This window comes from Poecilia mexicana, unplaced genomic scaffold, assembly GCF_051168715.1.
Source record: "Poecilia mexicana isolate PSO_F unplaced genomic scaffold, ASM5116871v1 scaffold_18, whole genome shotgun sequence".
In the NCBI taxonomy this organism is placed as follows: Eukaryota; Metazoa; Chordata; class Actinopteri; order Cyprinodontiformes; family Poeciliidae; genus Poecilia; species Poecilia mexicana.
Window position 1 is genome coordinate 2,800,296 of NW_028263387.1, and position 11,543 is coordinate 2,811,838.

At 38.0% G+C, this 11,543-nt stretch overlaps 2 protein-coding genes across 3 annotated transcripts in view; both read left to right on the top strand.

The window, feature by feature from the left end:
* The window catches only part of map4k2 (mitogen-activated protein kinase kinase kinase kinase 2), a 37,013-nt gene extending 30,800 nt beyond the window's left edge, over nt 1–6,213 (top strand). For both annotated transcript variants that reach the window (XM_088016258.1, XM_088016259.1), the window contains 8 exons: nt 76–134; nt 452–555; nt 2,117–2,294; nt 2,368–2,436; nt 2,522–2,608; nt 2,688–2,758; nt 2,846–2,901; nt 4,044–6,213. In XM_088016258.1, the coding sequence (XP_087872384.1) occupies nt 76–134; nt 452–555; nt 2,117–2,294; nt 2,368–2,436; nt 2,522–2,608; nt 2,688–2,758; nt 2,846–2,901; nt 4,044–4,131 (712 nt within the window). In that variant the 3' untranslated portion in view covers nt 4,132–6,213. The remainder of the gene's footprint in view (nt 1–75; nt 135–451; nt 556–2,116; nt 2,295–2,367; nt 2,437–2,521; nt 2,609–2,687; nt 2,759–2,845; nt 2,902–4,043) is intronic.
* Nucleotides 6,214–7,289: 1,076 nt separating this feature from the next.
* rbm4.2 (RNA binding motif protein 4.2) lies at nt 7,290–10,658 on the top strand. Its single transcript, XM_014974161.2, has 4 exons — nt 7,290–7,396; nt 8,736–9,164; nt 9,469–10,208; nt 10,369–10,658. Exons 2-3 carry the CDS (start codon nt 8,753–8,755, stop codon nt 10,191–10,193), a joined length of 1,137 nt encoding a protein of 378 aa, XP_014829647.1. The 5' UTR covers nt 7,290–7,396; nt 8,736–8,752; the 3' UTR covers nt 10,194–10,208; nt 10,369–10,658.
* The last annotated feature ends 885 nt before the right edge of the window (nt 10,659–11,543 follow it).

The window sequence follows — 11,543 nt, forward strand, 5'->3', positions numbered from 1 at the left end:
TCTAATATTCTTTGTTTAACCTTTTACTGAATTTTCTTTATTCCTACACTGAGCTTTGTTTCCTCCCGTTTCCAGAAAGTTTGCTATATCTGTGAAAATTCCAGACACTAAAGGCTGTCGGAGATGTAGTGTGGGTAAGTGATTCAAACCGGCTCTAAAGTAGTTCTCACACATTTTCCAGAGATAATCAAGACGGATGCAATGTGAGAACCCAAATGTCCACTGCACTTGGTCCAAAACCTTTTTGGGCTATTTTTTTCCCCCATTTGTAAGAAATATGGGAAATCAGCAGCTGAGTGTTCGGATTGGCAAGTGTCAACAGCCTGAAGCAAATTCTCCACACATTCTCCTCAATATCTCTGGTGCTCATCTGAATAAACAGCCCAAGTGCTTCTTTTCCATGTACTGATACCAACACAGTCTTCAGTGTTGTTGTTTTTCCTTACTGCAGCGAGAAACCCCTACACAGAGAGTACCTTCCTGTGTGGGGCGGTTCCCTCCGGCCTGGTGCTGCTGCTGTGGTATGAGCCTCTCCAGAAGTTTATGCATCTAAAGGTTAGTGCAGATATGTTGTCCCACAAGCACTGTGACATCCACTACTCAAAGTACAAACAAGATCCGTTTTCTTAGCTTCTGTAATTAACACCAGGATGTTGATGTCATGTCTGAACAGAACCATGAACTCTTATCCAACCCTCAAGTTCAGCAGTTAACTCATATGTTGACAGCTGTATTAAAAAGGGATGCAAGCAGGAAATGTGTAACTGGAGTTAATGTCTGTTTGAATGTTTACAATTTGCTCACCTTACATTTGGAATCAGAAGTCAGAATTTTTGAGTTCAAGTCAATGAAAAATACTTGGAACAACTCGATGTCGGAATTCCACTTGGAAAAGTTGGAGATTCCTCACTGACACACCATGTTGGACTTTGTTACATAATAACATGATGTAAAACTTACAATAAACACTTTATTTCCACTTCTGACAGGTTGTAACTCATTAAAGGGGCAGTGTTTATATGTTTTCCAGGCACACAGAGAACTATTTAATTGGCAGCGTTATTTCAGACAATGTTTTCTAGGAAAGAGCCACAGCTAAATAGAACACCAGACCAGATGGAGCTTCTATGGAGAGAAAAAAACTGAGAGAAAACATAAAGCTAATGGTTGACATAACAGAAAATAATGGTAGTTGGAGAGTAGTAGAAAAAGAAAGTAAGAAAAGTGGTCAGTTTGTCCTCCAGCATAAGCCTGTAGCAGCGTAATAGCTGGATAACTTTGCTTCCATTCAAATCCATCAGTACTTTCCAGACGTTCTGAAATATGAATCTCAGATTTTGTGACATGGTTAAGTGTGTATATTAATCTTTTCTTGGTAGGTGTAAAACAAACTCCTTTTCATGTTAGAGGCATTGTGCAAATACATATTTTAGTTCAACATCTTGCACTGTTTTATACACAGATCACCTTTACAGACTCTAAACTCAGAGTAGATTCAGATTATTCCTCCATCTCCATCTACTCCATCTAATCCTCCAGCAATGGTGACACAAATATTCTGACTTTAGAAAATAAACCAGCACATTTTCAGGGTCATTCAGTTTCTTCTTGGGTCCAAATGATGTGATCAGATTCTACACTGAGGTATTGCTGCCCTCTACTGGCATTTTAAGTATTTTTTTTTCTCCAAACAATTTATGGAAGATTTACTGAATGTGTTTATTTTAAGTTAACTATTTTAATAAATAAAATTTGATCTCATACACGTTGTTTCAGCGCTAAATAGAAATATTAGCTGATGTTTATGAGAGGTTTATTAGATACGAGAATTTTTTTTTTTGGTGAGGTGAATATGATCTTTTAGTGCATGAATGTTACAGTTGCTATCAACTCGTATGATTAATTGCAGCCTGGTCATAGTGCAACTCTCCAATGCTGCTGGACTCAAGGTGTTATTTAAGTACTTAAAGGTTTTAGGTTTGCTTAATAAAACTTGTCTGACCTGAGCGACCAAGTAACCATGGTATCTAACTTTAATCTCCCATCTGCCTCCTAGTTTTTAATCATGTAGCTTCACTGTTCCTATTTCTGCTGATTCGTTCTTCATCTATTGCAGCACATACCAGTGCGACTACCAGAGTCTCTGCCAATATTTGAGCTTCTGGTTCTGGTAACAGATGAGTTTCCCCAGCTGTGTGTGGGGGTGAGAGAGTGTAACAATGAGGAGAGTCCAACCAGCCAGCAGCTCAAGTTTGATATAATCGAGCTGAATGCTCCTCCTGCTTCAGTGCCAGGTAGGATAAACCACCATGCTTCAGTCCGTGAGCCTCTCAGATTAGAGCCCGCAGTAATGTTGTCTCTCTGCAGATGGTGGCGCCCTCAGAGCTGTACAGGTTACCCAGCTGGACAGAGACACAGTTCTGATTACAGCTGAAAGTAAGTTACTCTAATGTCATCAACAAAACACATTTCATGACGATTTGTAATGAACCCTGCTTCTGTCCTGATGCTGACTGTGCAGAAAAGGTAAAGATAGTGGACCTGAAAGGGCTTCCATCCAAAGAGCTGGCAGCTGAGATCGTTTTTGACTTTCCAATTGAAACACTAGGTAACAGCAACATTCAGAGAGCAGCTCTAAGCTCGGCTTGTCTGTGCTGACAGCTGAGTAACGTTCCGTATCCCGGCAGTCTGTTTACAGGACAGTGTGCTGGCTTTCTGGAAGCACGGCCTTAAAGGAAGGAGTTTCCATTCGGATGAGGTGAATATCTGCACATATGTGAAGCTGAGTCCTTTACCTGTTATGTGGCAGAATTCAAAACCTGAGTCATGTCATTTTGAATGGCAGGTAACACAGGAAATCACAGATGAGAGCCGAGTTTTCCGAGTTTTGGGAACAAACAGGTGAGATAACGAAAGAAAACAAACATTTAGTGTTCTATTGAGTATTCATAGGTAGACCTGAAACTACTGATTGTGATGAATCAGTTATTGAAATAATTGTCAACTAATTATGAATTGATAAATTGTTAGTTGGAGTATACAGACTTAAAAATTTAAAAATACAATCTGCTGAAAGAACACCAACATTAAACCAAAAACTGTACAAAAAATATGTATATTTTGCATTTAATATGTAAAAACTTCCTTGTCTGTAAATCTGTAAATATGTTCTACCCAGAACTCCTGAAGTGGCAGTGTTAGCTTCATCTGGTTCACATGATTTTGTTTTTAAAAATATCCTATTAATCATCTTCTGCTATCCAATTATGACTAAAAAAATGTTCAACAGATCAGCCCACACAGGATTGATGTTCAACCAGCAGAAAGTGTTGAACTTTTCACATGTTGATGTTAGGATTGATTTTAGCTGCAGATGCTAAAAACAATACAAATGATCAAGAGTTTATTAAAATAATGCTGTTATTGCATTTTAGGAAATTAGATAAATTTAATTATTTATTTGTATTTTTACATATTTCTAATATTGTATAAAATACAACAAGTAGTTCATTGAAAAATCTGCAGAATGTTCCAATCTTTTCTCCAATTAATTGATTTATCATCAGAATAATCAATAGAATAATTGATTACTAAATTGATAGTTAATTGCAGCCCTACCTAGAGGAACAGTGCTGAGTGATTTGTAGAGTTTAAACTTCTGGAAAACATTTTTTTCCATGAAGCAGGTTAGTGTTTAAATCCTTTCCAGTGTTTCTTTCAGTGTTTCTTCTTTAATACATTTTTTTTAGATTTCCATCCATCCAGATGGTCAAATATATTAGAAATATTCAGAGCATCCAGACTTCATTTTAAGACGATGATTGTGATGCTACATATTGTTCAACTCTAATATTAACAATTAAGATAAAGATGATTCTAGGAAATATCTTAGATATGTACTTTTATCAGTGAGAGTGTGACTTTAATTTCAGTTTTGCGTAGCAGTTGTCTTGCAGAAATAAAAAGCAGTATTATCAAACTGACCTAGTTTTGTGTACTTTGGATGAATAAGACCTTTTTCCTTTTGTTCCTGCACTAAACAGAGACATCATCCTTCAGAGTACGCCGACGGACGACCCCTCAGCGCTGAGCAACCTGTACATCTTGACTGGTCATGAAAGCAGCTACTGAGCTGGAAAACAGGCTGACTTCTTAAAGAACAAGAACCAGAATGTTGTACCTGCTCAAGTTTAAGAAGCGATCCCCGTTGCACTGAAGGCGGAGAAGACCTTAATACCATCGGCCCACAGCAGACTCTTACTGGCAGTTTCTGCAGGGACACAGCTCCCATCCCACGTCAAGAGGCATGTTGCTAAGAAACGGCTGTACAACTTATCAGTTTGTCTAAGGAATGGCACAGCAGAAGCGGCATTAACAAAGATTGTGATCTATCTTGCCAACTTATAACAGAAACCTGGCTTGGATATTTTCAGTCCCTCTTTAGACACTGTGACCTACAGTCTCCTGTTTTTTTTTGTAAGAAGAGAGTCTATTGTACGATGAATTGGCACTTTATCCAGAAAGTGAAGGGAACATTTGCTTCTTTATCAGAGAAATGCTAAACAAATGTTGCAGTCTAGGGTTCTGCTTCCCGCGTAGAACTAAAATGGACCTCTGTATCTCCATGTCAGACCAAAATAACTGGGATGATTCAGTATTTCTCCATTTTAATGTTTTCTTCTACATGCTGAAATTTTTATTGAAGGGTTTAATTGTCCACAATCCTAACAATATAATGTGTAACATCAAAAATTTCACTAAAAATACCCAGTTCCTTAAAGTAACAATGGTTCAGTTGAGATATAATTTGGTCCACATGGAAACTAATGATTGGTATGCAGATAATTTCATTTGTAAAGAGCTGGGATGTCTAGAGAAAAACCACAGGGTGTAAACACTGTCAGCAGGGATGGAGTGATGAGGCTGAAAGCTGTTTTTTTTCTCTCTCACACACTCTCTCTTTTACTCCTCTTTTTTAACATGTCCTGTCCGGCAGTGTGGCACTCAGAATTGTTGTGTGACTGCCAAAGTGAAGCCAAACGGATTTACTTTCACAAATGGAGCGTTGCAGATTTTGCTTTAATGCTCCATTAAATATATATCAAAGTTTTTTAGAAAATGCTTTGAGTTTATTTCAATTCTAACATGGAGATAGAAAAGAATGGAAGAAAGGTGGGGGGAAAGGAAGAGTAGAAGAGAGAAAGAAGCTTGGAGAGAATATAAAACAAAACCCTAGAAGTCTGTTTCTATAACTGATTCCATGTTTCCTGTTATGACCAGATTAGGAAAGAGGTGCTAACTTGGTGCTGAACAGATTCTGGCATGTCCATCATGTTCAAAATGAAAACCTGCTGTTGACTCACTGGCAGACTTTAGCACCTTTAGAGTTGCCATCAACAATGTCCTGTTAGCTTTAAAATAATAAATACAAGTGCCAAAGTAGTACGCCATATTCTGCTGCTTAAGCATTTTGTATAATTTTATCAAATTGAAATCTTTTATGGATACAAATGTCTGCAGTGGAGTTCTTTGTAGCGTGGCCAGGTTCAGCTATAGAGGCAGGTGGGGATCTCCATCAGGTCAGAGGTCAACTGCTGCTGCCTTTCGTTGAAAGAGGTTTGGACATCTGATCCTCTTGGTGCCTTTCTCTGAATGAAGCTCTTTAGAATCATAAACTTCATGTGCCATCTTTTCTGAATATTTTCCAAAGACCAAAAATACTTTCATCCAGACTGATGAACAGCAGTAGTTACTTCTCTTAGGTCGTGGCTGTTTTTATCATTTGTATTTTCATAACATACTTCGATGATTTAGAGCAGCAAACTGAAAATATTGATGTTGGCCATGATATTTAAAAAGTTTTGCAAGGGACCAGATGATTAGAAATGAAGGGAACCGACTAATTAATACAGATGTGCATTTAGTTTAATTAAAGTACTGTTGATGGAAAGAACAATTCAGGTGTACTAAAAGTCTCAATTCCACTACATTGCAGTTGTCTGTGATTGTGTATAATGATATTTATGTATTTATACTGTAAGCTGTATTAATAACCCCCCTTTTCTTCTGAGACACCCTTGGGAGACAGTATGAATTGTAGGCTGTTTTTTTTTTAGATGTGTTTTGCTCTGTATGTATATAACAACTGAGAATGCATTTCTAATTTTACAGAATTTTTAATATGAAAAAAAAATAAAGATTTTAATGTCTGTCCTCTATTACTTATTTTTTCATAAATAAATTACATAATATGTAATATATATATATATATATATATATATATATATATATATATATATATATATATATATATATATATATATATATATATATATATATATATATATATATATATATAAAATTATATTCAACAACCCACATTTTATTAAATCTGAAATCACTGGGTCACGTTTGAGACTCATACAGCAGCTCGTTTGTCACAACTGCCAACACTGCAGGTCAGCCTGTGGGACATGATGGGACAGGCAAGACTGGAACCAACTAAGGAGTGTTGGGAAGTTTTCAACTTTATTGCGCAAACGTCATGGAGACTAACAGCATCTGTCTTCTGTCACAAAGATATAAAAATTGTTGTATCAATCAAGTTCCAATGTAATGCTTAAGGAAGACGGCTGCTGTAAATGAACAGGATCTATCAACTGTGCTGTATGACAAGTTGTCTCTCGAATATGCATTATAAAACTAGGTGGACAATGCAAAATGTCACATGAAAAATATTAGGAAAAACCCAGAGTCAAAGTGAAAACAAGAAAAGAGCAGCAATGTATTTACCACCAGCCAGTTTTGTTTAGTAACATTACCTTAATTTGAACTACAGTAGCTTTAATTTTTCCAGGAGTGCATTGCAAATCTATAGCAAATAGATCATAGGACAGAACTGTGGAGAATACAGTTGAAGGGCTGTGAAAACCACTTACAGGACTTGGTTTTTATCCATGTCCTCTTGTTGATTTAAATATTCTTAACGATTATCATAAAAAAAATAATTATATGTTATCAAAATACTTAACTTATGGCTGTATAAACACCATACATGAGAACAATAGTTGTGCTTTACGTACCTGTACAAGGGATGAGAAAAAAAATGAGAGAACTAAAATCAACTGCAGATACCATTTTAAATTTGAAGTTTTTGACTAGAGCTTAGTTTACAAGAAGACTGACTTAATGATGCCTGAAGACTACCCAACTAGAAGGGAATGCAGGGGGATCAGGATTATGACACCGTATGTTGCGATTCTGTCTCTGAAACAGAGGGTGGCGGTGATGGCGCCCAAAGCTTGATGTTGTAAACTAAAGAAGAAGTCTGGACGAGCGCAGTAGCGCCATTTCGCTGTCCATTCATTAATAAGAAGGCCTTCATCGCAATATATTGGTGAGTAGGACGTTTATACCTTATAATGTGAAGTAAACATGTTCAGTCAGAGAGTGGAGATGTACTGCTGTTATTGTAGCGCTGATACAGATGGTTGAGGGGAAGTGAGCGGAAATACAACGGACCAACCAGTAAGTTAGCTAGCTATTAGCTCATTGATGTCACACTTTCCTGGTAACATAACTCATTAAATTATACTTCAATGAAATATTTGTTTCTACGTAAACTACTTGTACATTGTTTGTAATTATTTGAGGAGTTGTTTTGTTGCATTCGAGTTGGTATCACTTTAGTAGTAATGTTATAAACGTTTAAGAAATGGTGTAACACATTTGCGTTAGCAATTAGCTGCGTGACGTGAGGTTGAGCTCATGTTTACATTTTCACATTGTTAGATATATTCGGTGTATTTTCTCTTAACAATTCATTACAAAACGAATTCATTTAACTTTTGGTAAATCTGGGAGAAAGGTACCTGGTTTTCAGTTTTACAATAATGTAATCGGGGGAATCCTTCGTAAAATATTTCCATTTTAAGGACAAGGTGGGGAGTTCTAAAGTTATGGCAGCTCTTAAAAATCAGTTTGAGTATTTTCATCTTTGAAATTGAGACCCACTTATAACACCTGAAAGTAAACCAGGATCCAGCATCATCTTCTCTGCAATCTGTACCTTCCCTAAAGGGTAGTCTAATCAATTTTACTCCGTTTATGTATGACTGGCTGCAGTCACACATAAATATGGTTATGCATGCTGCAGCGTGTGCGTGTAAGCAGATAAGAGCATAAAAGAGATGGAGGAAAACACAGAATCCATAACACTTCAGAGTTTCTACTTTCACCTTACAGACATTTAGTTCAGCAGCATTTAACTTTAGAGCTTGAGCAAGGCTGTCGATCATTGAACTGTTTTCCTTAATCTGACAGTTAATGTCCTACAACTTTTTCTCTTGTATGTCAAATCTGATCAATATGATTAGTGTGAAAAGTAAAAGCTTCACTTTCAAAGACTGAAAGAATGTCTGCTCGGTGCGCCATCTTGTCAAACCTCTGTCAGAAAGTTTGTATCTCAATATGCACATAATGCCATTTACCTCTAAAGCTGGAACTAAGCAGGGAGACTGACTTGTGATCCATAGCCAGGTAAATCTGTTAATTATTCTGTTCTATATTCATATTGTAATTCATTACAATGTGAAATATGACTGGATGATGTCTGATGTTCAGTGATTTCCACCTTCCTTCGGAAGTTGAGTGAATAATAAATATTGGCTTTTAGTTATGCTTAATGTTGGAATTTTTGTTCAGCATGAGATGAGATACTTTTATTACTCTTCTAGGAAATTCAAACGTCATCATGGTGAAAATCTTCATTGGCAACCTTGCATCGGAAACTACTGCCAAGGAGCTGCGAGAACTCTTTGAAAAGTATGGCAAAGTCTCGGAATGTGATATTGTGAAAAACTTTGGTTTTGTTCACATGGACAACCTGTCAGAGGCAGAGGAAGCCATCAAAAACCTCCACCAGACTGACCTGAACGGCTGGCGCATGAATGTGGAGATGAGCAAAGGCAGAACCAAATCCAGCACCAAACTTCATGTCGGCAACCTCAGTGAAGAGGTCACAAGTGAAATTCTTCGGGCCAAGTTTGAGGAGTTTGGCCCGGTGGTCGAATGTGATATTGTCAGAAACTATGCCTTTGTTCACATGGAGAAACTGGCGGATGCCATGGAGGCCATCGATAAGATGGATAACACAGCCTTCAAAGGTGAACTCTTTGGCAGGGAAAAGCTCCTTGTCTTTTCTGTCAGTTGATACCAATGTTGGATCCTTTCGTTGCATTACCTCATGGACTGCAGTTATTCACCAATGGGCTTTGCAGAGTTCTCTGCAAGACCAGTTGAGAGTGTTATAGGGGCAGTTCGCTGACAAAATATCACCATAAGCTGGCTCTAAAAATGATTCTCCTTCGCATTCATTATCGGTCACATTCCTTTACCATGTTCTAGTCGGTAAGACCCTATTCGTGTCGATCCTCTCGGTCTCATGCGTTTGTTCTCTCTCCTTACAAGGCAAGCTGATCAACGTCCGACTGTCCACCAGTCGGCTTCGCCCGGCCCCGGGAATGGGAGATCATACCGGCTGCTTTGTCTGCGGGAAACACGGTCATTGGTCGAAAGACTGTCAAGTCGGTCGGGACGATAGCTACGGTGATGGCACAAGATTTCGCAGCGTCCGGGAGCCCTCATATGGCATGGCCGCACCTCCACCAGCTGATTATTCTATGTATAATCGAGCTAGTTATGCTGGCGGGTTGCCGCCGCCTCCTCCTCCCCCACCACCTCCTCCGCCTAATCGTGGCTATGCCGCTCAGCTGGGGGATTGGTATGCGAGCCGAGCTGCAGGCGCATATGCAGACAGGTCATATGTTTATGATCGTAGCCGTCTCTACAGCAGTGCTGATTATTATGAAAAGTACAGAGCTCGGCCTTATGGCTCAAGCTACTTCGAAGAGCGTCGTTTGCCCTATCTCCCACCCCCACCCCCTCCGCCTCCCCCTTCCTCTCTTCCCAAGGTCTCACCCAGTGTGGATCCATATGACCGCCGGCCGGTGCCTCCAGCTTCATCAGTCACTGCATACTACACACCGGAACACAACCCAATCAGACGAGTACCGGTTGTCTCAACGGCCTACAACTACGAACGAAAGCGGCTGTCTCCAGTACCTGCTACCACAAGCTCCTACTCTGTTTCACAGCCCAAAGAACATTATGCACAGCGATACGCGCCTTATTAAAGCCGTGGTACCAAGGTATTGGCTTAAATAAGATCTTAATTTTCTTGTAACATATCTTTTAATTAAGCACTTGAATCTTAGAATTAACTAGAGCAATGTTTGTTCATTATCCATCCTTTTCAAAGAGTACTTGACAAGACTTGTTTGTAAAATTAAATGCTTTACTCTCTTCCAGGTCGGAACTTCAGGACTTTTTTCACTCTTTCCTCAACCTCTACAGTCCCATCACTGTATGTAGCGTCCAGATATGAACATAGAAGATATCTGGTTTAGAAATGGGATGCCAGCTACCTGCAGAAGAGTCCGTTGTTCTCATTCACAAAAGGATGACTGGCAGAATGCAGTTTTGACAGGTTTTCAGCTATTTTTTTTAGTTATCTTTTTTTGTTCCATACATACGGCAGATTGTTAAAATCTGAAAATGTTTTTGCTTTGAATTTGTCATATAAAAATGTGCTGAATCAATGTTTTCTGTTTTTGTTTTTTGTCATAATAATTTACAATATTTTATTGGTTGCCAATAATGCAAGCCATATTTTTTCTGTTACTGGCTTGTTTTAATTGATTTAAGTTTTTTTTATGTAAAGTGAAACATTTGTTGATAATATTCATTGACTTATGATCAGTTTGGCTTACTTGCATCCAAAACATGAAATTACTTTATCTGTGCACAAATTGGAGAACCGCTTAGGAGAAATGGAAAAGGCTTTGCTGACACAAGACAACGAAAAATATCAGTGACTTGATTATGAGGTCAGCTTATAATAACCTTTCTACGTTTGAAGTGTTTTTAATTTGGACTCAGTTTAAATAAAGGTGGTGGTGGTACCAAAAGAACAGATCACCCACCTGTGTAACGAAATGGGAACTGTTTGCTTAGAAGAGGAAATCTGTTATGTGCTAATTTGTAGCATATGAATACTTTTTTTTTTTTTTTTTTTTTGCAAGACTGAAATTGATTTTCTTTCCTTTGGGTGCCTTTGTTTTCTTTAAAGTTAGGTTTGAAGTATTCCATGTTATCTGAAAAGGTAACAACATATCTTTTTTTTTTTTTTTAAGAAAAATTAAAGTCAGTTATTTGGGTGTTTTGGCTCTGCTCTCCAATAGAAAGACTGAAATCCCAGTTTGGCATTATGACATTATGGAAGGATTTAACTACTGTGGGCACTTCTGTACATTTTTTAGGTTGGTGGTGAGATGGATTTGAAGTTTGTGGCATTCATTTGCAGACAGTCTTCAGCAAAGTTTTGAAAATAAAATCTAGCATTTACTGCTTAATGCATTTTGCACCATCTAAACGGCAAGAGGATTAAATCAAACATGAAAAATATTTTCTCCTTTTATCTGAAA